Genomic DNA, 27,545 nt, shown 5'->3' with positions numbered 1-27,545 from the left:
TCATGTCAGGAACTGTCTTGAACATGTGGTAGGTTATGCAATAGTATCTTAAAACTACATATCCATTTGGCACCAATCTGTTGTGGGCTGTGGCTGCAGCATAGCACACAATATTGTTTTCAGTCAGCGGGAGGCTAAGTAGCTATATGAATAGTTTATTTCAAAGCACAGAAATCAGAATAAAAAAGGGGAGCAAATCATAAGGATAAAGTTATAAAATAAGTAACTGATTGAAATAGTCATTAGCATACAGAAATATAATATATATACAATATATATGTACAAACACAGTAACTTTTTTTTAAAATCAATCTCAGTGCTTATATTTACAAACTATTGGTTAAAGAATCTGTGAAGGTGTCGGAGTACAAAAGAAGTAAAATATAAAAAAATAGTAGAACATTCAAGAGAAGCAAAAACTATACAATAGTTCTGCTGAGCTATTAACGCTTAAAGCTGAGCAACTACAAAGTTATTGCATAGTATAGTATAATAATGAAGTACCATATTACAAAGGAGATCAGTGTCTGTCGTCACTTTTAAAAGTCTTCTTAATGCGGGGAACGAGAAAGACGCTGCCATCCGTTGACTGCTGAAGGGAGTACTCTGATGGGGAGTAGGAATTTCCCTTCTCATCTCTCAACATGCCAAAGACCTCCAGGTACAAGTTGTTAAGCTGCCACTTCATTTCCTTCAGGTCTGTCATGTTCTTGCTCTTCTCACTCAGCAGGCGCTCTTTTTCTTCCTTCAGCGAGTCCAGCTCACTCTCCAAACCCACTATGTTCTCCATCTTGCGTTTACGGCAGTTCTGGGCTGCCACCTTGTTCTTTCCGCGGCGGCGTATGTCGCGGACCAGGGCCAGCTGGGCCTCGTTCAGTTGGTGTTTTGACATCATCTCATTAAAATCATCAACGGGGAGGTTGATAATCATGTCAACGGTAAAGGGGATTTTGAGCGCCTTGGCTCTCTGTTCGTCTCTGGAGAGACGCACATTAGAGCGTTTCTTCGCTTTATCTTTGGTGAAGGGGGCATTCTTGTGGCTGCTCTCTTCTCCTGGGTCCACCTTATGTTTGGGATTCTTCTCGTGCTCATTTGGTTGCTGAGATGGTATAGATACAGAAATTGCTGCATGTGCATCATCTGGTTGGAAATTTAATGAAAACATCTCAGAGTAGTCAGATTCTGCGCTGCCAGGGTTCTGGTCCATCTCCTCCATGTCCGAGTCGCTGCATCTAAAGGACTCGCTTCCATATGCAGATTTTGCAGGACTTGCATTTGTAGAGATCCCCGAATCTGAGTCTGGCTGTTCTGTTATTAGATTTTGCTTGCTTCTGTCAAAGGCATCTCCGGGTGAGAGGCTGTACAAATCCATGGGAGTGAAGGGGGCCTCGTTCGGGACATCGGATACGGCAGCACTTTCATTTCCTTCGAGCTCATGCTGACCACTGCTCTCTTCCAATATAGTGTTCTGATAAAATATGTTACAGAAACTTTCTGCGCCTAAATTAGCATTTAATTCAGTGGTTTTCACTTTTATCGGGCTGAGGCCATCAGCTGGAGCCATGCTGGGAATGGAGCTGTCAAATGTGTTCATAAACTCTGTGGGATCGACATTTAAACTGTTTGCTTTCTCATCTGTCATGGGGTAAAAAGAATAGTTTGGATTCTGTATTTCAGGGCTGTCTTGAAGGGGATAGGTTGTGGTCTCCAGTGTGTCCTCCATTTGCATGTTGAGGCATTCCTACAAAAAAAAATTTACAATTTTAAAATAAATGCACTCATTTTAAGTACGGCTTAAAAAATTCTCAACATTTATGTGTGGTAGGATATTAAAAAGCCTACAAAAAAGACTTATCACACATTCAAAACTGAATGACTGTTATTAAGTGGTTTCATTGTTGAAATATTGAAACCTAAGATTAGTATGTTTTATAAGTATAATTTTACTCTATTAAATTTCTCCTTCTTAATCTGTTATCATTAAACAGGGTTTCAGCTAACAAAGTCTGAACCATTGAGCTGTTCAGTTGTTGCAGCTCCCTGTGCTCCACTGAATGCCGGTAGAGCTGGTTTTAGCACAAGATTGCCTACTGTGATTAACAAAACTATCCAGTTGTTGAAATGTCGGAACTTCCTACTGCTGTAAACAGAATATCTTATCTTCATGAAGCAGCTTTTCCAAGTTTGAGCACAATTCTACTCAGCTTTCATTCCTACACTTTTAGTATCATCACCAACTAACTAGATTAATCCTGCCAATTCTATTTTATGGTTACAACCGCAGCCCAGTCCACTCAGTCAAAGGTCGAGGCAACTAATGGTGCAATGCTCCACCCACCAGCTAATGCAAATATGAGGTGCCTTGAAACCGAGCTGATAAAGCAGCTAATGAAAATGACTTCACCTTTCTGTTACTAAGCAAAGATTTGAAGACACACCTCATCTGAGCAAGCTATCTTTTGGCTCTGCGCAAAAATGTTAGTGGCTATCAATCATATGAATTATATAACCCCTGAGCAACCATGCTTCTAATGCTGTAAAATGTCTAGATGATGAAAGTTAGTCAGAGTGGAATTAGCAGTGTGCACTGGATTCCTAAAGCAAACAACAATTGTTTGTCCTCTAATGTCAAGCTCCTGCCTTTTATCCATTTTTTTTCTTTTTGTATTTGTTCCACCACACGAAATGCCATGTCACTGAGTTCGTAGAAATCTCTGTGTCATACCTGCAGCTCGGGGAGGGACAGAATCTCCATCCAGGCCTCCTCCAAATCTGGGGACATTCCCTGTGGTGCTGGTGGTGGCAGCTGTCCTGGGGAGAGGGTGGCAGGTGATGGAGCTGGTTGTTCGGGGGACATCATCATGTTGCTGCTGATGGCTGCTGAGACAGCAGGTGTGTCCAGACAAACTGAAGTGTTCTAGGAGACAAAACAGATATGACAGTTTTTATACAGCTAAAAACAATGCCCAACAATCACGCGGTTCATTTCTGTTAATTTCTGCACAATGTTCTTACCTCAGTTTCTTCTACAGGAAACGTCTCTGCCAGTAGCAGCAAACATTCATCGAATGACATGGCGTCACTTGTTTCTGTGAAACTGGCATTCTGCAACAGAAGTTAAAATACCTTGTGTTACTTTTTACCATCTAGCATCTACCAGCTTTTTGGCACACCATGTTTTAACAGCAGCACATGATTGTGTATTTATAGCGCTCGGGTCCCTGCAGAGCACTGATGCAAAACTGAAGTCCAAACTGCGCTGCTGCATTTACACAGGATGAGGTGGTAACCTAGCTACAACACAGCCAGAGCCTATAAAATGAGGTGGGAGTGGTGTACCTTTGACATGAGTAATGATGGAGAGTGTATGTACCTGTGTACCAACCTCTAGAGGTGTGACGGCAGGCTGCAGCGGGGCTCGAGGTATGTACTCTCCCGTCTCCTCATCTAGCTGTAGCTGTGCCAGCAGGGCCTTCTCCTGCTCCCGGAGCAAATGCAGCTTCTTCTCCTCCTCCAGCTGCCGCTGCCTCTGGAGCTCATGCTCTTTTTGACGGTGGTTGTAGTCAAACACTTCACGCCTGGCACCAAGATCAATGTCTTGCTTCCACAGTATGTCAATCAGGTCCATGTCCTAGAAAGACAGCCGCAGATCGGTTAACAGAGTTTGCAAGCAGCCATGCTGTCCTGCATAGGAGTGTTCTGAGCATCGGAGCAAAACAGAACGTCCCTGCTGCGAAGCGTGACTGTTGCACCTGCCACACCCTGTCCCTCAGTATCTGATCACCGACAACAACACAGGCACTAATGTCGAGGGACAGAAACTGCATGAATAATGAACACATTTCTCTCCTTCCTCTGTTGTCACCACACACCAGCAAAAGACACATATCCTCATTTGATACTTTTTCCAGTGAAGGGAAGTAGTCACTGCTTATCCAGTTACGCAGAAGTGTGAATTTGTTTGTCGTATTCAGACTCCCACACAGCCAGGGATCGTTTTTTAGCGAGTACTTGAAGTTCAGATTTAAAGGATGGTTCAAACTAGTTTAGAAGTTAAATCATATTACACCATTTAGACAATGTGGCCATAGTATTCAGTATTATGGTTGGTGAAGAACATATGAGCAAAGAACATATAAACATAGCAAGTAAAATTGGCACTGTAATTTGTCAATTATGATTATGCGGTAAATCTATAATGGTGTTGCATTTACATATGTGTATTTGGCAACAGCTACATTGATGCCAACCTATAGCTACATTTCTTTGAAGTTGCTCAGGTTACGGCAAAGGCTACAGCGTAAGGTTTCAGAAAGGTTTGTGGTTACAATGTACCTTTGTACCTAATCACACTATGAGGTCATAGATGTCATACTGAGTGAAATTAAAATGCTTATTTCCTCAATTTCACCCTCACTAGGTATTTAAGTCAACTATTACAAGTACTACTAAATTATCTTAGCACAACAATAGCCTTGTCCTACATATATTTACACATTAGGCAGAGCATGCAATGACATTTTAGTACCATTTCCTGTAGATTTCCCCTAACTTGCCGATTGTTATTTGCCTTTTTAAACAAGGATGTCTGAAGATAAATTGTGCTGGCCCCTTCTCTAGGCTTTTAGCAGAATTTATTTACAGAAGGAAAGTGTTTCACAAGACCCAAGGATGTTACATAAACCCGCGATACTGGTTTACACAAAAAAAAATGAGCATGTGAGTTGTTTGTTCCTCAGATTTGGGTGTAAACATTACTTATGAGCTTGGGTTTATAATACAAAAAAAAAGACAGAGCCTAGAGGACACCAAAAGGGAACTCAGGGAGAATAAAGAACAAAGCAGAACAATGTACAATAAGGAGGATGTGGGACTGTTTAGAAAAACCCTGTCAGATAATGTTTTCTTCAATTCTTTTTTTTTAATAAAAACAGGATGAGTCACAATCCTCCACAAACTAATAATAATGGCATATGAGCACCTATAAATACTTTAAGCCATTGTTGACACCATTTTCCTGACTACAGTTGTGGTGCTGAAGAAAAAAAAGAACCCACTAACCCTCTTTGCCTCTGTGTTGCATCAGAGCTATGACCACTGAAGGATTACACATTACTAAGGCTGCTCGCTGGTTGGAAGGTGAGCACACAACTAGACATTATGGTTTGTACAGGAATGAGGAAGTCCCTTAAAATGTCTGTGTGGGATGTCTAAACTCACTTCTTGAGGTTGCTGATGTTTTCTAACAAACAACAATAAAAAGAAGAAAAGAAAGAAAGAAAGAAAGAAAAAAAACACTCTTGTCTGTTGGTCACACCTAATAAGCTCATCAGACAAGTCACGCCAGTCCTTTAGAAAAAACAACCACCGCAAGGCCAAAAAACTGACTGTTGTCAGTGAGTGATTTCAGTGTGGTTGTTAAATTAGCCTGCTGTTATAATGCAGCTTTATAAACAGCACATTCTGTATTAATGACAACTGGGCTCTGTGAATGTGGGTGTGCTTAAGTAAAGGTGTGACAATCAACTGCCACAAGACATGGACTGGCAACAGAACAAGGGGGGGGGGGGGGGGGGGGGGGGGGGAAGGCTGAGAAAACTACTTCCTGCACCTTGATGCCACACAAAAACCAGTCAAAAAAGCTTTTACACACAGAGCCTTCAGAATGACAGTTACCAGAGATACATATTAAACTTAACAAGCCTTTAGTGTTGGTTGTTCATTTACTTATCTACAGTTAAACACAAGGCCCCGAAAGAGGGACCCGAACCTGCTGTTGTAACATGCCTTTTTTCAACTTCATTCAGTGGACATCCAATCTCAACTGTCGATGATGAAACACAGCTGCACAGCCCTTTGGGCCTTCATCAGTCAACTGTACTTCCACTGACCCTCACCTATGACAAGCTTAGCGAAACACTAAAGATGCGAGGCCATGTCACAGGAAAAAATAAACTTCAACCAAGTTCAATGTTTTCATTCAGTGTATAAGAACAAAGCTAGAAAACAAGTCTAGTCTAATATTTGGTCCCTTTTTTATTAACTCTGTAAAACACACAGCAAAGACATAAGCAGCAGTAAAAGAAATCATTCATGGTGGTTATAAAAGCTATCAGATATGGGATCACATGCTTTGAGCAGGAGGAGGGCGGGGTGGGCAGGGGGAGATGATGACACAGTTACGACAAAAGCTTCAACACAGTCCAGGTTCTGTTTGTCTAACTTGCCAGGATAAAAGAACCTGTTATTTTATTCGGACAATCGATCACAACACTAATATCTGAACCTGTTCTGTTAATGGGGATTTTTTTTCCTGTCCAGGAAAAGCGTCACAAGTGGATGACTTGCAGAACTGAAAGACAGTTAACATGTCTAACTCTAAGACAGCCTGTCGGCGTAGTCTACCTCACACTTTTAACGCTATAACGTCTGTAACACCGGCGTAAATACACTAGTACTGTAATTTAGTTGTAATTTAACTGATAAACAAAAGTTTACATAAAGTCTATCTCTCTAATAGCCCGCATTAAAAAGGAAGTTGACAGCCAATGTCAGATAGTTTGTCTACTCTTTTCTAGCTAGAAATACTCTATTTACCTGTTGACCGGAATGCATCACCTCCATTTCCATCATTATGGAGCTCTGTCGTGAGGTTTTGAAAAAAAAAAAACTCCGTATGACTGAAAAATGTGTGAGTTATTCCTTATATTGGATATAAAAATGGCGAGCGGTCTGGAGGCGATATAGTCCGTCACGGGAGCTGAGCGGCGAGAAGTGCTGCTTCCTCCAAACCTAATGAGCATTACGGAAATGATGGCCGTCCCCACCGGGATCGTCCCCCTCGCAGCGGCCTATGAGGGCTGGAGATAAGGACTGTGTGTGCGTGCGCATGGAGTACATTTAACACAATAGTTGCCACGGAAAAAAATTACACAACATATTTATGTGAAAGTTAAACATTTTATAATACTTTAACCATTACGTAATTTGCAACATGTTATACCGTTCGTTTATAGTCAGCTTTACATAAGCCAGCTCATAAAAGACATATATATATATAGTGTACCTTCTATTTTAACTTCGTCACGGACGTGACCAGACTTTGTTTGGTGCATACCTCCCCCTGCTGGTGACCGTGACCAGCGTGGAGCTGGAGACCCTGGGGCCCTGATGTTCCTTGTGCAGCTGGGTAGACCATCACAAAATCATAAAGAGAGAAACAGAACACCCAGTTTAAAGTTACAGTCCTGCGTTTAATGTTTTACTCTGAAGCTCAGACCTGTTAGCGGAACAATACCTATATGTGGTAAAAGTCCCAGTGCAGAATGATTCCTGTTAGTTTATATGTTTTTGTTTGTTTATTGGTTTGTTTGTTTTTGGAGGGGAAGTAGGTGCATAAGAGATACTAGTTCAAATGGGTGGAACTGTTACTAACATCTTTTGGGAGGAGGTTGGGGTGTGGGAGTCAGACTCTGCCATAATCCACTGGGTGCTCTAATTGGAAAATCTTCATCTGTCAAGTAATGAATCATTACAGTGGGTTAACTAAATGTGCTACAAGCTAAATTATTCCCTGTTACACTATTTCTCATAAAATTAAACAAAACTGAAGTAATGATCTAAAACGTGTAAGTGAGGAATCTCAAAGATTTGCAGATCTGTAATGCCTTTCCCTTATCAATATATATGTTTGTATTATGTAGTGTAGAAAAAATATATTAAAGTTTTAACCATTATAATGCACAAAAGGCTATTCTTCGAAACTGGTACATATATGAAGGTACTGTAGTGTGTAGGGTGTAGAAAAATTGTTTAGGTTATATTAATAGTTTTATTGTTTAGCCAGAATTTGCTAAGCTTACCGAAATACTGCACATTTTGTAAGTAAATATGCAGGTTTTTACTCCATTTGTGGGGCACTTATCATATGGTTAGTAAATGTATAGAATATAGTGCAATAATTTTAATGCATTTTATGCTATTTAATACTTATTCAATAGATAGATAGATAGATAGATAGATAGATAGATAGATAGATAGATAGATAGATAGATAGATAGAAACTAGTTAATCAATAGTAGTAATAATATAATATTCTAAAGCATAAGGATATTGGATCACTCTAGGCCATATAGCTGTGTTTTATAGCTGCTTTTTATTTAGGTCTAATGATTTCTTTCACCACATGTGCTGTAGATTATTAACATTAATAATTAACATTAATAACAACATCAAACATTCATCCACCTTGACAAACTAGAACATTAAAATGCTATTTTAACAGTAAAGCATATCCATTAACAAGTTAAGAGTATGAAAGAGGACATTCTCCATAAGCACTACTTTTCATTCAGCTAAATGTTATTGGTAATTCCTCGGACCTTTCCAAAAATTGGAATGTGGGTTATGATTTATTATTACTTTTCCACTCCCTAAGTAGGCTAAAGGATATAAATCTTCTCTCCACGCTGGTGGAGAGCACAGGTATGCAATAAACGTTGTAGCACTCGATCTAAGATTCGCCTATTTAAGAACATTAAGAGGAAGATAACCCAAAGAAGAACCCTCATTCTTAATCACATTTGAATCATTCTGAAACCTCGGCGTTAGTAAGAATTCGAAACCGAGGTGCCATTAAGTGGCTTTTCAGATATGCCCGCGTAATAAGACAGACTTGTTCCTGGTTGTAGCACCCATCTGTGAAGAGTCTCGCACTAAAGTGCAGCTCGCTGTGCCACTACGTGAAATTACACTAAAAAAGCCTATTTTTGCCTCTCGTGCGCGCTCCTGAATACGCGTTCACGTTTGGCAGCTCCACGTCGACATTCTTCCAGCTGCATATAGTGAACTGCACAGCACTGGGGGAAGAAAAGGTAAAAGCGGCGGCGGCCACCTTACGATTAGAGCGCTGCAAGTTCGCCGATGGACATCAACTGCAGTGAAAACAGGCGTTTGCAATGTGAATCTATCCGTGGCGTGCAAAGTCCTCAGCCCGCTTTCATCTTTTGCATTTTATGATCTAGACTGTTTTCCCCTCGTGTTGGATTGCAGCTGGTCCCTTGTGTCTACCTATATCAGGTACAGTATGACTTGCAAAGCTCACTTTGCCTTTAAAATCGTACCTCTTAAAGAAATAATCGTTAAGATTCCGGTTGGCACGTTGCAGTGTTGATTTTGAACGTTATTTCTGCACTTCTGAAGTTGCTGTCATTTGGTTGCTGATGAAGTGCCAAGTTTCCAACTACATTCAAACTGATAGAACTCAATACCCCTGGAGCTCAGCTGGCCTTCTGAACTTTCCTCATTGCTATCATATCACTCTTTAGTAAATGGGTTATTCTCAAGAGCCTGTTTAATTCAGAAAGTTGTTAAAGCTCAACAGGTAGACTCATTTATACCCGGTGGTACTTGAAGTGAAGTAATCCTTTCAAAAAGGTATCAGCAACAGTGTAAAACTTAAAATATGCCAGCCAGCGTAGATGCAAAATGTAACCTTTGCAAGCAACCAGATGGGCAAGACTAAAGAGGTAAGTAAATACACTCAAGAACCATTTCTGAGGAGGTTGTACTGCAGGATCAACTTTTGCACACACCCAAATATTATTTAGGTCTTTAATCATTTCTGTATTGCTAACAGCGTGTAAAAAGACACCACCTGGCCTTCTATATACCTGTGTGACTCTAGGGAGGAACCACCAAACAGCTTGCCTTTCTTTAGGCCCGTCCTTAACACTTTAGATCTTAGCTCTGCTATTTCGAGCCGTTTTCTGTTATATATTTTTCAGTGGAGTCAGTATAGTGAAAATAAAAAAGATAATACAACATGGCTGTCCTGTTTTCCCTTGCTTTTGTGCCTTGCTGCAGGTTGAAGGAGCACCCAGTCATGAGGAGGATAAGGTTCCACACAAGGACAAACCTATGAGGTGGCACTGTGGCTTTCCAAATAAAGTTCTGTGATACACTTAGACTCTAACTGCCCGCAGTCAGTGCATTACAGAACTTTGTTTTGGAAGCTAATACTTTTAACCTTTTGGAAATAAAACCTCAAACATCTGGACATTTTAGTTTATAGAACGTCTTATTGTTTCTGTTGGCAAATGTTGTGTAAAATAAAGTTTCTATTTTAAGATTTTTTTTACAGTCTCTTTCCTTCAGTACTTTAATCCTAATTGATATGTGCTTCACAATAATGTTGCTTGTGGTGTATTCGTTTTGTGTCAAATCATTAGTTTAAAAGCAGCCATGTGGACCATATGGAAGCGCTAGTCACGCTGGTCAGGTGCCTGAGTGGAGGTGAAGCAGAAAGGTAAACAGCGTTGAATGTTTCAAGTTACTCTGTTTTTACAACCACATCAAAAAAAGTGCACACATGAGGCAGATGACGATGCAGCCAGAGTAAAGGTAAATCCTTACAGATGTACAGATGTTCTAGGATTAGTTTAAATCTTTAGATTTGGATTCGTCTGACATATACCTGGCTAAAACTAAGACAATTAAAAAAATCTGATACTTAACTTACATGTTTGCTGAATTGCATGTTTCCACTGTTCACTTTCATGCAGTTGTTTCAAAATGGTGTTTAATGTAGGGTATAAGTGCTTCTTCATAAACCCGCTAAATTCTTTAATATTCCAAACATAAGGGTTACAGTTGTTTTATTTAATTAACTAATTGCATTTACTATCTCAGCCACAAACTATACCGGGCTCAGCCATATAAAAGATGCCTCAGCAGTAAGTGTAACATATGGAACCAGCCCTTTACAGTCTATGCTGATGTTGCAATGCATGCTGGGAAACGAGTTAAATGGTGCATTCAAATACTTCTCGATTACTCCTTTCAGAATTAGGTGGGAGCTTTGCATTGATGCCAACGGTTCGTTTAAAGCTTGATGGATAAAATAAATAAATAAAATGTTTTATTCATTTATTTATAGTATGAACCTTATGGAGATTGTAGGCACAAGTGCAATGCTTATCGCCCAAAATCGTGAACAGTTTTCTTTTCTTGGGTCCTAAGATGTGGAAAATCCGTAATCCACGTTCCAAAAGCTAAACGTGTTATTAAAATCTATAAAAACGCAAAATGCTTACACTTGGGAAGCTAGAACCAGTCCATGTTTAAATAACTTCAAAATAACCTTAAAGAATGCGCTGACCTATGTTTTTCTTAATCGACTTACCGTTTTCATGTATAAACTAGCCCTGTGTCTAATAACAAATTAATTTACCCAAAATAACAACATTTATTTTGTATTGTATGCTTTAAAATCCTAATTTTTACATTTAACACGTGTGGGGTTTGTTATTTCATACAGGCATTGAATGTGCCACACTTTCCCTGCTCTGACCTCTGAGATAACAACATTTATTTTGTATTGTATGCTTTAAAATCCTAATTTTTTACATTTAACACTCGCGTGTGGGGTTTGTTATTTCCTACAGGCATTGAATGTGCCACACTTTCCCTGCTCTGACCTCTGACAGGAGCTCGCGGATCTGCTCCCTCCCTGTACAAACACGGAAGCAGCATGGCGTCCAACAGCAGCGGCAGCGATAGCTCTGACAGGCAACGCATTGCACAGCAAAGACTGAGTGTAATTGCCAGGCATTTACAGAGACCGGTGGAGGGTAACTCGGGCATCCTAGCCGCGGAGTGCAAAGCCCAGGGAGACAAGCTAGATGTCTCCAGCGAGCGGAGGACTGTGCCGAGGAGGAGGTACGAGGCTGTGATGGAGCGGTGGACGAGGGGGGCTTATCCGCTGTGGTTTTGGCTACTTCTTAAGTCAAACTTAAGTGCACTACCAGCTAAACATGAGACATTTGGGTGACGTGCAGCGGTAGGCTGGTTGCTGTCTCCCCATTAGACATAAATGTCTGTTAGAAACGTAGCTGAAGCGGAGTTTGGTTAGCTTCATAGCTAACGTTTCTAGGCTACAGAGCAGCCATTCATTTGCTAAGGGGTGGGTGCGGCTAAGTGTAGGAGGAAGAAGTCGACTTTCTTAAAGTTTGCCAGCTGTAACTTTCATCCACTCTCGAAGTACATTCTTTTATTTGTTATGTAACTATGTTTCCTTTCAGTGAGGTCCTTAGTGTTTGATTAATCCGATTTGATATTCATTAACTGTTACTGAGCTGTCCGATTTAGTGGGGTTGATAAGCGGTTCTCCTTTTTTGGAGTTGACCCGTTAGCAGGTTCACCAAAATTTTGTCTCTTGTGAGAAGACATCTTGGGTAAAAAAGTAAAGCAGCCTGTAGCTAAAGTGTAACAACAGTCAGAGGAGACAGAGAAACTTCTGTCTCTTCCGTTGCTCTGATTGGTCAGCACAAGTGGTGGTCTGACTTTCAACCTATTAGCAGCCTAGTGCTTTTTGAGGAACCCCCACCAGAGCACTGACATCTAGCGTCTGTGGCAGATAACAACAGCTAACACAATCGGCAAAAGTATGTGCATCGGGCCTTGTAATGCGTGCGCCTTTCAGGCCAGTATGACACTGTGATAATGCGGCTAAATATTATGTCTTATACCCCTGTCTGCTATACTTGTGATAGTTTGATAGTTGAGGAAATGCAAAGCAAAAACAGCTACACAGCCACTAGCTATCTGCCAAACTTATAAGTCAAAGAATCAATTGACAGTGTGAGACTAAACTACTTATATGGTGTAAGAGAATTTCTGTTTCAGTGGTATAACTACACTTCTTTCATTCAGTCCTGTTAGTGTCTCATTTAGAGTGAGGCAACTTATCTTGTAATTTAAAAACACTACAGCATTACAAATGGGACTCTCTTATCAACAATTACTTGGTAAGACTAGGGAAATAATTTCCTTGTGGTGAGAGGAAACCAAAGCGAGATGCCAAACACGTAATACAAGAAACACTTGGAAGGTTGGTTAGTCCCCTTAGACTGGAAACATACAGTTCCAGAGCCGGAGGTGCTTAAAGATGATAAGTACAAACTGTGGCAGATATGGTATTTGAAAATGTTTTGCATCACCCCTTTTTTCTATATTTTGCTAGGCAAATATGAAATTGGTAAAGGAATTTATCGAGACGTGTACAAACATACATGCAAATACAGTATATAAGGCAAAAACAGTTTGTACATTTCTAACAAGCTTGAAAGTCAATATTTGGTATGACCACCTTTATTCTTCAACAGACCTTAACCTCTCTTGTTTAGCATTTCTCGTAATTTCTTTTAGTAGTATTTGGGAATAGTTCTTCAGGCTTCTTGAAGGAAATTTAGAGCTTTTTGTTTTTTTGATGATGATGGCTACCTTTTATTCAGCCATCATCTATTTTCTATCAAGATGGCCCCACAATGCTTCATTAATGTTGTGCTCTGGGGGGCCCAATCCATGCCTGATAGTTTTGCATTGTGTATTTGTTCTATCCAGATATATAAGGTGTGCTTTTACTGCTTTGGCAGTGTGTTTAGAATGATTGTCATGCTGAAAAATAAAGTTGTTGTCAATCAGATGCTTTCCAGATGGTATTTCTTGGTAGATCACAATCTGACAGTACTTTTCAGTATCTATAATTGTATCAATTTTGACAACACCACTGGCTTAAATGTAGTTCCAAACATGACAGAATCTTAACCATGCTTTACAGATAGCTGTATATTGTTATACACCTCTCCTGACCTTGTCTGTACTATTGATAACAGTTTAAACCAAAAACTTCACATTTGTAACCATCACTCACTGAGACCTGTTGCCCTTGATTTTCAGCCCAGTTCTGGTGTATTTTGGCATACCTCAGTCTTTTTTTCACACTTTCCCTTCTTTAAGAATGGCTTCTTGACAGCCACTTCCACTGAGACCCTTTCAAATGAGGCTTCAGTGAACAATAGATGGATGAACTGAAGGGCCAGGTACATCTCTCAGGTCCTTTGCTAGGTCCTTTCTGGATTTCCCCCCCTGTTTCTCAAGGACATCACTTTTTTATACTGTTTATCTGCTAAAGATATCTTTTTTTGTCCTCGACTTTTTCCTCCAGTTTACTTTTTAAGGTTAGGTGCCAAGTTTTTGTGTAATAGCTGGTTGGGAATCACTGTGTTTCTGCAAAAAATACAATTTTAATTTTTAAATAATTATGTGTTTCTGTGACAGGCTGCTACTAAGTTTTTTGGTAAGTTTTTTAAGGACCTATATAAATACAAGTTGTTATTATTAGTATGCTTATTTTTGTTATTATTAAAAGTTTTTAATAATATAATTTCAAAATTGATTGTTAGCTTAGTTGATTAGGCAGCCTTTTATCCTTAAATGATTAATAGGTCAGTTTTATCGTGTAAGATAACATTATCTCACTTTGTTTTATTACAAAATAGGTCAAGCATACCAACAGTAAAACCTGCTCTAAATGTTGCCATAAGATTGAGTCAGTCTTTGAATCGTGTTAAGCAATTACCTGCAGTATCATTTTTTTCCTCCCTCCCCCAATGTTAAGTGGATTAACAAACAGAAAATAATTCCTCTGAATATGCTCAGGTACAAGAACTGGGCTGAAAATGAGTGAAAAACAGCCAATACCCCAAAAAAACTTTAAAAGACTTTTAGAAGTCTGAAGAACTATTGCTTAAAATCACTTAAAAATACAAAGGTCTTGCTCTTTGGATGCTAAATATAAAGAAATAATTGGCAACTCAAGACTTTTTGCACAGTAATGTTGATGGCATCTAATAGTAACCTATAAATGAATGGAAAATGATAGCGAAAGAGGAGAGAAGGGAAAGGTACTTAATGTCTCACAGCAGGAATCCAGCAGCCTGAGCACACACCAGCATAACTGGTGGTGTTGTTAGGGTCACCTGATCCAATCATAATTGTAAGTTTTATTAAAAACGAAATGTAAGATTAATTGAAAAATGTGATTATATCCTGTTCATTCAGGGCTTTGTGTGTGATGAGAAGCATTTTAGCTTCTGTTTTAAAAAGCATGTTTAAGCAAGAATCTTGATGTACAGGTTGTGTGTTCTCCCCAGTCCTAAAGCGGCAGTTGACAAGATGTTGCGTCATCACACACGTAGTAATCTTTCCGTGAGAGGGAAGTAGATTTCTGTCACGCCTTTGGGCTTTGTTTGCTAGGTACTAGAAAGTAGTACGAAGAGCAAAAGTCATGCAGGAAACGGGCTGAGCAAACAGCTTTTACTTGTGAAAGGCATTTTTCATTTAAAGCATGCCTCATTCACTACGACCATCACATTTACTAGATTGCATCATTTTAAGGCAACTTTACTTTTTATGGATCAGAAATGTTTACACAGATTTGCTTCTCTATCTGTACAACATATGGCGTCATCTATCTTTAGACCAGGTTTTGATTAGAAAGAAACACTTGGAAAAAATCTTTAAGGGAGGATAAAAGAAGAAACTTTTAGAAGTACAGCTTCCAGGATGGACAGGAATGTAACAGATGTTGTGCAGAGACAGAGTTGGGGTGCACACAGACAGGAGTGCAGCTTATCAAGACCTTATGCGCTTTCTCTTTAAACCAGTGGTTCTCAAACTTTTGAAATCAAAGGAAGCTCATACAGCCACTCAAGAATTTTTATTAATTGTTAAAAAAAAAGAATGTACGCTGTAAAAGCATAATAGCACTTATTTTCTCATTACTTAACTGTATATTCTCTTATTTTCATTTGCCTTACTTCCACATGTCCATGTCCACCCAAGCAACCCTGCCCCACAATTTAAGAATCCTGGCTTACTAATAGCCGGAAAGAGAGTTTCTGTTTTTTGGTACCTGTACTTTAATAATAATGGATTGCATTTATATAGCGTTTTTCTAGGCACCCAAAGCGCTTTACAAATCCACTATTCATTCACTCTCACATTCACACACTTTGTAGCCACAGCTGCCCTGGGGCAAACTGACAGAAGCGAGGCTGCCATATCGCGCCATCGGCCCCTCTGGTCAACACCAGTAGGCGGTAGGGTAGAGTGTCTTGCCCAAGGACACAACGACCAAGACAGAGAGAGCAGGGGGATCGAACCGACAATCTTCCAGTTACAGATGAGCTTCCCAATCCCATGAGCCAGGGTCGCCCCTATGAAAGTTAGTAGTCTGTACTTACTGGCTTACTGCCAGACACAATGCCCAGCTACGGAGACAGTTTTATTTCGCATGTACAGCAGCTATTACACTCTGTCAGTGGTGGTGAGGATTCATTAAAGTATGACTTAGTGTGTCACTCCTGCTCATAATTTAGAGAAAACCCCATTTTGGCATGTGTTAATCTTAGTAATGGCTTTTATGCCAACAGTAGCATGCCATCCCAAGTGACCCGTGATTATTGATCTGTACATGGTTGTACAGCTGTCTTTCTTTAAGAAGTACAGCACACCAGCATTGTACAGTACAGTCATAAGGCGGTAAAGCCAGCATTTGTATTTTGATATCTCAGAACAGTAACAGAATAGTGACAGTTGTTGAAATTTACATCTTTGCAAAGCAAGCACAGCCACGTAGTATCTGTTGGCTAGTTCCCAACTTGGTTTCTGTTTGTACAGTGAAAAACACAAAGCGTAGTTGGTGTCTACGTGCCATTTTTGTTAAGTGTAGCCTGGAAGTTCAGCACACACATTTAAGTCTAATCCTAAAAAGCTGAGGAGTGTTAAAAGTAGCCGTTGAAAAATGTCTGATTGGTGCCATAAATGTAAAATATCTAATGTATTAAATGGAACTCAAGGACTGTATGCTCACTTCTTCTGTGGATGGACAAGTTGTTTGAATGAGTTGCCTTTGCAATACTAAAAGAGCCATGTGTTTGCTAACCTGTGGGCAAAGCATTTGGGTGTGCCTGTCTGCAGCCTCCCATTTTGTAAATTTGCCACTTCATATCCACCTCAGGTTAATGGAAAAGCTGGGACTGGCTTAATAAGATTAAGGGATATTCTATATGTCTGGCTTTTCAGATAACATCATGAGATTGTCAGGAAGGATGCTGAGCCAGTATCCAGCCCAGAGGGACTGGGATGGCAAATTAACCAGGGCACCACACCCTGGAATAATCCCCACATGTTCTATTGTAACCTTGAGTGATAATCTGCCCAAGTCCTAACTTGTGCCTACATTCATTTTTTTCACAGACAGGAGATTATGAAATGGAATGGCTGGGGATACAGCGATTCAAAATTCCTGTACAACAAGAAAGGCCAAGCAGAATTTACTGGAAAAAGGTAAAGTATGAGAAAGCACCCAGCACTCTTAGGTAAAGCTTATTCTTATCTGTTGGTGAAAAATCAGTCATTACTTGGTCTCATCCACTCCCTCTAATCTAGTGTTAGCCACTGTGTTGAGCTTTAGCATTCATTCTGTTTGTGTAACTTGAGGCTGCAGCTTTGCATTGATCTTTTTTTTTTTTTTACAGCCCACTACTTGAACCCAGCCTTCGAAAATCAGTTGCCGTCTCTGTGCTTGCTGTGTGCTCACAACAATGTGGTGCTACTGCCACCTAGTGGTTGGCATTTAAACTGTTTATTGTCATCTGAGAAGGTCACTGGTTGTGATTTTTAGCACTCAGGTGCCCATTAGCAGAAACAACTCACCAATTTCTTAAAAAGATAAGATGAATATTATGCTGGCAGTTATGTGTCTGATGGTAAATGCAAATGTAGGTGTAAGAAAAAATGTACTTTTAATTGCTGCAGATTCCCAGAAACAACTGTTACTCAGTTCCTTTACATATCCTTTATCCATGCCTGCTACGACAAGAGCAAAGATGTAGGTGGGTCTTGTTTCCGTAAACATCACAAACAGCTCTGGGAGAGGTAGCTGTGCCTGTCAGACAATGAAAACAGAGAACTGTCACAGTTTCCTCCTGTGTAAGCACTTACCACAAAGCCCTCAGGGCTTTCCGTGCCCTACCGACAAAAAAAGCTATCTGGGTGTTGTATATCAGCTGAAGCAAGGGTGACGTCCTCCTTGGCTCGCTTGCTGCATGAGGGTTTTTTTTTCCTCACTTAAATACTGCATATATTTTACAAAGGTACACCATAGTCCCCAGATGGGCCCAATCTGTGACACCGGCACAGTTATGAAAGTGATGGTAAAGGAAAAGCAATAACAGCACTGTCACTGCTGCTCTGCTTGTCTAATAACCTCACTGGACTCAGATCTCATACTGTATTCTTATTAGCCACAGGTCTGGTTCTCCAAATGAATTTGCCCAGTCAAGCATGCAGATATTTTCAGTTTCAGAGTTTCACTTCTGCTGCAGTAAAGCTAATACATGAGACTCGATTGATTATTTTTAATTGGTAATTCAAACTTTCTTTCCTCTTTTACACAATCCAGGTATAGGCTGAGCGGTATGATCATCCCCGGCCTCAGAGAGTGGATGGAAAGCACGTTCGGTGCCAATCTGCAGCACAAAACTCCAGCAGCAGTGAGTAACAGCTCCTGTTTATTTGTTGCGTCTTCGATGAATGGCATCGTGCAGAAGCCATAACCACTGTGGTTTGTTTTGTTTAAGCCAATTCTGAATAGCAGTGCTGTTCAGCCTCCCACTCTAAACGAGGCCTTCTTGAAGGAGCTAAAGTCCACAGGCATTCCCTTCTCTCATGACGCTGAAGACCGGGTTTTTCGCTCACATGGTAAGGCAGAAAAAAGTCTTTTAATGTCTGTGAATTGTAATTTAATTTGCAACATTTTTTTCATTTGTTATGAAAATATTTTAAAAATGGTGACGTAATTTCATTTTTAAATTTTTTTCCAGGCCATTGCTTACACGAGATCTTTGCTTTGAGAGAGGGGAAAATTGGCCGTGTTCCAGATTTGGTTGTATGGCCAAGTGAGTTCAGAAGCTATGCTGTCACTGTTAAACTTGCGTATATATAATTTCTTTCCACTGTGTGTCTGCTTTTCTCCTCCTACATAGCATAACTGATCCCTCCTACTGGCTTAGGTGATTTAAAGGGTTAATCTCTGCAGCAGCAGGGATATTAATATGTATGAGTAGAAGCTTAATAAGAAGCGTCAGGGGGAGGACGGTTGACACCCAATACTCCACAGTCTGGCCCTGCATAGTACACCCATGAATTATGATTCTGAGATTGGTTTTGTCTTGTTATGGCTAGCACTATTTTATCATGCAAATAAATGTTGACTGATGGTTGAAACTTGATTAGCAGCCTCCCAAATGGGAAGCGAATCACCAGGCAACTGTTGGCACATTCTCATCCACAGTGGCTAATCCAGGGTTTTAACTTTTCCAACCGTACAAATGCACTCTCATCTACTAAATGTGCAGTAGATGTTTTGAGCTATAATTGCCATTCCTCGGTAGCCTCTCCAAGTGAATTTTAAGTGGATGTTTAGTTTGTGGAGCTGTAATCCTTTGGCCTACGCTATGTGTTTAATTGGATGCCCAAATGCAGTAGAATGTAAGCATTTCTCACTGCCTCTTAAAAGCTCTCGAGGCCAGTCAAGCACATCCATGTACTTTGGTATTGCTGTTCATCCCACTCACTCACTGCCCCAGTGTGAATGTATATGGGCTCTGATTGGTTAAAATACATCTGTATTGATCTAGCATGTCCCACCCAAGAGAGTGTAGCTTCATGCAGTTTGACTCAGCCTGAGGAAAGCCCCAGGCAAATCAAAGGATGCCCTGTCTCCCTGCTGGCCCCCCCTGCTCTAACGGTTCACGAAATATACATTTACGTTGTCAGTGGTATGCAGATAGTGTTATGTGCCATCATTTTTTTCCCTTTCCAGTGTGTGCATGCTTTTTTAAAAATATTATTTTATGAATATTTAATATATAAACATTGTAGCAGATGGTAAAAGAATTATGTTTCAAAAAGACAAAACAATCTTCTATGTTTTTTGCAGACTGTCACAATGATGTAGTGAAAATTGTGGAGCTCGCATGCAAACACAACGTTTGTTTGATGCCATATGGAGGTGAGCTATGAAATCAAAGGCGTTAATCTACATAATTAGCTTTTATGTAAAATTAATATAGGGCTCTAGTTTATTTGCATTTCGCAACTTGTAGCATATAGTGTAATTTCATCCATCAGTTATCTGTTTTTTATGTGGGTGGGTGAGGGCTTAGTGAAAGCTTTATTATCTGTATTATAGATGCTGCTGTTAAAATTAGTGCAGTGGACACTGCACTAATTGTGGTGGTTACAACCATAGGAAATGATTGTAACTTTTTTTGTTTGTTTTCTTCTGTCAGTCTCTACTAAAAAATGTCATGCTAATAATATGGGAGAAAAAAATCTTACGTATTGTTAGTTTTACTGCAGTTTGCGAACAGGTTCGTGACAATCATATCAATAAAAGTCAGTCATTCATTACTGCAGTGAAATCCTGAAGTGTGCAGACGTGCCATAAGAAAAAATTATATATTGCACCTCAAGGATGAGCTATTCAGATGGTGCTTTTTCTCCTGTAACGTGTCAAAATGACTGCTGTGAAAAGGAGTTTTATTGTAACAGTGGTTTTTATTATCTCTTAGGAGGGACTAGTGTCTCTAGTGCCCTCGAGTGCCCCCCAGAGGAAACTCGTTCCATTGTGTCGTTGGATACCTCACAGATGGTACGTAAACACCTGCGCGATCAGCGTTAAGGACAACTAAACTAAAATCAATCTATCTGATCTTTAATGTTAGAACAATAATCTGAAAAGAGACTGAGAGAGAGTCAGGCTGGATCAGTATACTTATTCATTGACACCAGGCCATAAGCTGAAATGGATATTCAGATTAATATTCAACTTGTTGTGATCTTTTCTATATAGCTTTCTGTGTCTATTGTTGATATCTCTTCAGGTTTGGATTACTAAAAAAATGTGTCAAGTAAAATTGTGTTTTTTGACAAAACATGATTGTAGTAATAGTACATGTACATTATTTGGGCTCAGGAATTCCTTCTTTTTATCAGCTGATAACAGCTAAGGAATAGTGGAAACTGTTAGTGTGTGCTACAAGCTATTGCATTATGAGACTGAGTGTTTCCAGTGTTCCTTTTTCCCATATACATCATTTTTTTCACTAACATGAGTGCAGCCAGAGTTAGAATTGGTAAATTAGTTGTGTGGATAGGGACAAAACCCAAGTGATGCACCAGCCATTAATCTTAATACAATCCCAAACAAGTCCCCATAAACATGATAATCTTTTATCGGATACAATATAAAGTGGTGAAAATTGTCACTGTACAGTAAAGCACTTTGATCCATGCTCACCCAGAGGTGATATACAAGCTGTCTACAAGCTCCTAGCTCACCACTCATTGAGTTTGCTGCCACTGACATCAGTGACCAGCGTTCTGTGTCAGGGATCAGAGGTCAGATGTCTCCAGCTGAACCACATGAAAGGAGCAATGTAGTAGGAACGGAACGTTTATTAGTTCTGGTGACTAATTTATGACCTCCTATAGGTAGGGCTAAGCCTTTGGGAAACTGACAGTTGTCTCCCATCCTTGTCTGCACACATTCGTCCTCAGACGTTTTGATGAAAAACATACCGTGTTGTAAGCAAACTGTGAAGAGACTGTCTCCACAGCCTGCTCTTGAGTGCAATGTTTATGTCTGAGTCTGAGATATTTTAAGTCAACATACCAGATGTAGGCAGAGCTCAGATGACAGACATGGTGATATACAATATCTGTTTGAAAGCAGCCGTTTTACACAAAGGAAACGGCTTAAAAAAAAAAACATTTCTCCCAAAAAACTCTGTGAAATATAAAATTTATGTTTATGACGTCCTCAGACATGTTGTTTGTTTGTCACAGAACCGCATTCTGTGGATTGACGAGAAAAATTTAACTGCCCATGTGGAAGCTGGCATTGTCGGTCAGGATCTAGAGAGATTGGTAAGTACTGCTCGCCCATCCATTTTAATTCACCGAAAGAGCTTACGTTAATATAAAACGTTGTGCCAACAATCAAGCTGTGTGCCTGTTCCCTAGGAGGCTGTCTGTGCTCATTCACCTTGGTACTCTTTGCTCAGTAGATCTAACGGGGTGCAGGAAAGAGTTTGCGGTAGGAGCAGAGCGCTGAAGGGGAGAGATTAGAGTCTGAGACGGTGGTCATGAGCAGATGGCACCATCAAGCTAATTCAGAAAAATGGAGAAGGAGCAGGCGTTTGATGTAGAGGAATGCGTGAGCTGCATTTAAAGCAGACTCCACCTCTGCATTTAGACTGGGCCGATTTCATAGAGCAGATGGGTCTGCATTATAAACTGCCTTCCAGAGGAATGCTGTGATAAAACAAGGCTTGACTTTACCCTTGTGCTTCTGGGGAGCATTGTTGTTGTACTTTAAGATCTTAATTATTATTACTGTTGAATGTTCCGCCTAAAGATGCAATCTTTCAGTGCTACGTCTGCCTTAAGGAGAATGTGTGGGCTCCCAATGACCTACACATTCTCCTCAAAGCCTTGGGGATAGTGAATCTGATGAATAGTTTTCTCAGAAGTACATTGTTATTACTGCATGGCAAGGAACAAAGCCATACAGTGTTTTTTCTGTTCTTTTTTTCTTTGTGGAAGAGGAATGTGTAAGCAGTCTTGCCTGCATAACTCATACACTTAAATAAATATGTAAAACTTACTATTATTTTAGTTTTACTAACAAAGGCTTGTGTGTGCTGCACGTATCAAGTTTACAGGCATTATTTTGCACATGACAGCAGAGCTGCTGTCAGACTAAAGAGAGAGAGATCAGTGCATTATTTATTCAGTCTTTCCACTTGGTTTATTTTGGGCCATTATAAAACCACCAATGCCATAAAACCGCCGTTTTTACATTGCGGTATAACTAGAGCAGTGACATGCAGCAGCAGAGGTGCAATTATATTTTCCCTTTGCTTGCGCATTCTCTTCGCTTGTTATTAAAACATTCTCGTGGGTTTACGACATCATTGTTTACCACACATTTCTGGCTCCCTTTTAAGTTAAAAACAAACATGTTTTTTTATATTTTTCCATTTTATTGCAGCTTAATGAGAGCGGCTACTGTACAGGACACGAGCCTGACTCCATGGAGTTCAGCTCCCTGGGGGGCTGGGTAGCAACCAGAGCATCAGGTATGAAGAAGAACATCTATGGCAACATTGAGGACCTGGTGAGTGCGCAGAAACCCGTAGAAAGAAAATTATTACATTAGGTTTTGTGGGCTTCACGTCTTTAAGTTTGGGCAGGTAATGTTTGGTTCTAAAGCTGTGTTCTCACTGAATAGGTTGTCCACATAAAGATGGTTACCCCACAAGGTGTGATTGAAAAGAGCTGTCAGGGACCTCGCATGTCCACAGGGCCGGATGTTCACCACTTCATCATGGGCTCGGAAGGTTAGATGACTTTCTCACGTTATTCCAGTTCAGGAGTGCATGTGGGCGTGTGTGCAGTTGTGTAAACATGCATGTCAATGTGGGTTTGTGTGCGTGTCTTTGAAACCTCTGTGATAAAACGGTAACATCAGGATGATTCTCATGCTCTCCTCTTCTTACACATTTACTAGCATTGGTGGAAATGTGATCCGGAGAGGTGTTAGTTAGGAACCAGCAAGTGTCCTCTGCTCCCCATCTGCACTGTCCTGTCCTTGTGAATACCCACAGAGAATACTGCCATATGTCAGGTTTCCCCTGCATAATGAGGAGGTTCAGAGACTCTTGGCATCGTTATGTTAAACAGCTGTGGATACAAACTTTTTATTTGCCCTACAAAGCTCAGCAATCTGCTCCTCGACTGGGCTGGGACTGCTGCAGAAGTCTCTATTTGCATTCAGCGAAACGGATCTCAGCAACAGTATCATACTAAGAAACAGGGTTTGAAGTTTTGAAGTTGTGTCCTGACCGTGCAGATTAACTGTGAGAGTTCATGTTTTGACTGACAGTTGCCATATATGGGTAGTTTCAAATTAAGCTAGCCACATGTATTTTTACTCTTTATGACTCAGCCACCACAGAATTAAAGATCTTCTCCAAAGAATTTTGCTCTGCCTTAAATATGTTGGGCACTTTACGGTGTCCTTCAGCTTCATGGCTTGAACATGATTCTGCACTAGTAGACTGTAGGGTGCTTGGGACAGCCCTGCAGAAAACTTTTTGTTGTGAGATGAAGGCAGTGTCCAAAGTATCTGGTACAAATGATCTGTGGGCTCTCAGTTAGGTTGTTGATGGTCCTTCAGCCAGATGCAGAGTAGTTATAACATACTAATACACATAAGTTATAACATACAAAGAGCTGAAGTGAAACCGAGCAGACCTTGGATGTTTGGTTATGCTTCTCCCATTCCTGGTGAACTCCTGTGAGAAGCCTGTGGCTCCCTTCCCTGTTACAGCCCACTTGTCAGCCAATCAGCATTCGACCTACGCATAGCTGAGCTCTATACTGTTGGGTTGTTGGATGCATGGGAGCATTTTTGCATAGGCTGAAAACCCATCTCCCCATAAGCTCTCCGTGGGCAAATACCTACAGAAGTACACAATGACCAAATCCAAGAATTCCTTTTCCAAAGGATGAATTTCTAAAAGATACTTGCAATGGGTTCCCTATTATTTATGCACTATGAACCCTTAGAGCCAGACTGTTTTATCCGCAAATACTATTGGTTTACAATAGCTATTTGTTGATCTGTACATATCTGCATTTACATCATCCAATAAATTAAAATTTAAAGAGTAAAGAAGAGTTGGTAGGAACACAGTTAAACCATGTAATGAGTGTTACATCTTTTGTCCACTAAAGGGCATTCTGCAACTTCCCTGCAACGTGTTGGAACATCACAAACACAACGAGCTGATCCAACTAAGTGAACAACTACACATAAGCAGATTTCCATAACATCAGTTATATTTCATGTATCTGAAAGAAAACCTCAGCTGATTTGTAAAATATTGGAAATTTAAATCGCCAAATATCAGTATCAATATCAGTCTTAAAAATCCTGTATTGGATTAAATATCATGTTACATGTTCAATATCAGAATAGTGTTAGTCTTGCTTACTGGCCAGTTATACAGCCAGCAATACATGGTGCATTGTCCTATGTAGTGTCTAGTCTATGTGTGTGTGTAAAGCAACTCTAGCATCTTGATGGCATCCAAAAAATATTACGTTTGTGAAACAGTGGACTTGAGAACAACAAGTCTAGTTTGCTGCTTTTTCAGCATATGAGTCTATAAAAGATAATCAATTACTGAAAGTGAAAATAATAGCAGTCTACTTGTAATACATAGCTAGATATTGCTTACTCATGTACTCACATGGTAGAAATGTTTTGAATACTTTAGTCTAATATCACAGTAGCCACTTGTAGCACATTTTTTCTAACATGCTTCATATCTTCAAAACCCAAGCTTGGAGAAGGAGCTTTTTTGCAATTAATGTGAGTGAAATTGAAGATGCTCTTGCTTCTGGGATCGCTACACTGAGCAGAGATAGGACAGGACCACACCTCAGTGGTAGAGCATGTTGTTCTGGGAGGCCTAACTCTTTTTCTAAGAGGTCAGTCCAGCACACAGTCTCATTAAAATTATCTACCTCCTCACCGAAAGAATCCCATCCTGGTGTCTGACAGTAGGCCACAACAACAGCAAAGCGCCACGCTAAAACCCTCAACTATGCTCTGCATGTTAAGTGGAACGCATCCATTTCATTAGAAATTACTGTGAAACCTCAGGCTTCTTATTCTCTGCACAACAACGGGTCTGTGTATCTGTCTGACCTTGAAGTAACCTGAATGCAAAGTAGTTCTTCCCCCTTGCTAAAGCCAGTGTAAACAATGATTGGAATGATCAATGCTAATCCTTTTCTCTTTTAAACTCCCCTCAACCATGCAGAAAATACAATATGAAACGAAACTAACGCTAACTTAATGTTGAGAGTTAAATGATTGATTTAAAGCAGTGGTTGCACAATGGTCAGTGGCTTTTTTGGTCAAAATATTTGCTGCTAAAAACACTCTTCATTGTGAATATTCCCTTTCCACAAATTTAAGATTAAGCCTTTAAGATGAGGTTAGTTTAATAGCAAGAGTTCCAGTAAAGTTAGCTTAAGCTGCACTCAGTATTTCATTGCATTGCATCTGTCCCGTGAGAGTTTTTCCAGCATTGCTGTTCTTATTGCCTCCATTTAGCCCTCACTCTGGCTCCTCCTACAGTCTTTCTTTCTCTCCTTCTCTAGATCCGCACCCCTCTCTCATTAAGTGCCTTCTGCATGCTATCAGGAGGGGGGGAGAAAAAACCCTCCTTGGTGTGAGGCCCAATGCAGTCACGTTTTCCAGTGTGCCACTAGGGAGCAGCATGTGGCATACAGTGTCACATTAGAGGCCTCATTAACAACCATAACAGGCTGATGAAGCCTCCTGATGGACTGTGTTCATGGGGGATACATTTATAAATGAACGTGATCTATAATGATACAGAGTGCACAGGGTGCAAGAAAGCAATTTGGATCATAGCAATAAAATTCACAAACTAGCTCTATTAGCTGTTGTTCATTGTTGAGTGTGTGGAGAAAGTGTAAAAATGGCAATTACGTGTTGTGCAAACCCATCAGATATTCTCTTTTGTTGAAATAGTCCAAAACCCTTAAAATGTTTGTACAGTTCACTTTGAGAATAGATGTTTTTAAACTGTGCTTGTGTTCTTATAGAAAAAGCAACGTTTTAATTTTTTTTCACTGATTGTAGTTTTCATTTTTCATCTGATAACAAAAGAAAGCATTTTGATTAGCCACATCTTTTTCAGAAAAGCCATCTGAAAGCAAGTGCTCAAAGATTGAGCTTAATTCAATTTTTTTTATGAGAAGAGATGGCAAACATCCTTTGCTACCCATAGTTTACTTTCAAATAAACATTGGGTATATTTGAACCGAGTGGTGTGAAGATTTCAGCAGCAGCAGCAGCTAATTGTTGAAAGCTTCCAGGGTCATAAGGTCAGCCAAAGGTTTCCTTCTACCTTGTGTACGTGTTGCTGTTGTTGGTCTTGGTGCCTTTGATATACCCCTGCTTTACTTCCTGGTGTTCTTAAGCTGATAAATCTCAGTTATCCCCCAGCGTGTGGTAGAAAACCAGATCTGCTAAGTGAAATGTGAGACAAAGGTCACCAGAACAACCCCTGGGGACATGTACCAGAGCCCTGTAAAACAGTCTTGAGTTCCGCTTAAAGCGGGTTAGGTCATATAAACTCTGGGAATTGATATACTTCTTTTTGTTCTGCTCAAAATCTCACTGTTATTTTCCACAGGAACCCTGGGCGTGGTTACTGAGGTTACAATGAAGATTCGTCCCATGCCGGAGTACCAAAAATACGGCTCTGTAGTGTTCCCTAATTTCGAGATGGGAGTTGCCTGTCTTCGAGAGGTTGCCAGACAGGTAACAGGTTAATCTCCCCTTCAGCATGTTGTGCTCTGTTGCTTCATAAAGCCATGTCTCAACATGAGATGGAGGCTAGAAAGTTACTGTGTGTTTGAGGTATGCACAAAATAAGCACTTTCAGGTCTTCGTTTTACCTCCTTTAAAGCTAACCTGGCAGAAGAAAGCAGGGAAAAATTGATTTATAGACCAACTTGCAAAGGCA

General features: G+C 40.2%; 2 protein-coding genes across 3 annotated transcripts in view; one reads left to right on the top strand and one right to left on the bottom strand.

Moving 5' to 3' along the window:
* Window positions 1-139: 139 nt before the first annotated feature.
* On the bottom strand, window positions 140-6,808 carry nfe2l2a (nfe2 like bZIP transcription factor 2a). Of its 2 annotated transcripts, none has more exons than XM_006788444.3 (5): window positions 6,598-6,808; window positions 3,374-3,631; window positions 3,016-3,105; window positions 2,726-2,917; window positions 140-1,741 (listed from the first exon to the last, which is right to left on the bottom strand). In XM_006788444.3, the coding sequence occupies exons 1-5, from the start codon at window positions 6,631-6,633 to the stop codon at window positions 521-523; spliced, it is 1,797 nt and encodes a 598-aa protein (XP_006788507.3). In that variant the 5' UTR covers window positions 6,634-6,808; the 3' UTR covers window positions 140-520. The 2 variants fall into 2 exon arrangements, with proteins under 2 accessions (XP_006788507.3, XP_035762683.2); XM_035906790.2 differs by having other exon boundaries at window positions 3,386-3,631.
* Window positions 6,809-11,465: 4,657 nt separating this feature from the next.
* Window positions 11,466-27,545, top strand: part of agps (alkylglycerone phosphate synthase) — a 29,041-nt gene continuing 12,961 nt past the window's right edge. Inside the window, exons 1-11 of the mRNA XM_006788443.3 lie at window positions 11,466-11,718; window positions 17,101-17,190; window positions 18,308-18,398; window positions 18,486-18,606; window positions 18,729-18,803; window positions 19,847-19,918; window positions 20,481-20,560; window positions 21,757-21,837; window positions 22,964-23,089; window positions 23,204-23,312; window positions 27,213-27,340. Of these exons, the coding sequence (XP_006788506.2) occupies window positions 11,531-11,718; window positions 17,101-17,190; window positions 18,308-18,398; window positions 18,486-18,606; window positions 18,729-18,803; window positions 19,847-19,918; window positions 20,481-20,560; window positions 21,757-21,837; window positions 22,964-23,089; window positions 23,204-23,312; window positions 27,213-27,340 (1,161 nt within the window). The 5' untranslated portion in view covers window positions 11,466-11,530. The remainder of the gene's footprint in view (window positions 11,719-17,100; window positions 17,191-18,307; window positions 18,399-18,485; window positions 18,607-18,728; window positions 18,804-19,846; window positions 19,919-20,480; window positions 20,561-21,756; window positions 21,838-22,963; window positions 23,090-23,203; window positions 23,313-27,212; window positions 27,341-27,545) is intronic.

This window comes from Neolamprologus brichardi, chromosome 16 (genome assembly GCF_056152115.1).
Source record: "Neolamprologus brichardi isolate AB-2024 chromosome 16, ASM5615211v1, whole genome shotgun sequence".
Lineage (NCBI taxonomy): Eukaryota > Metazoa > Chordata > Actinopteri > Cichliformes > Cichlidae > Neolamprologus > Neolamprologus brichardi.
The sequence above is the reverse complement of the archived record's forward strand: the minus strand, read 5'-3'. Positions and strand labels throughout refer to the sequence as shown.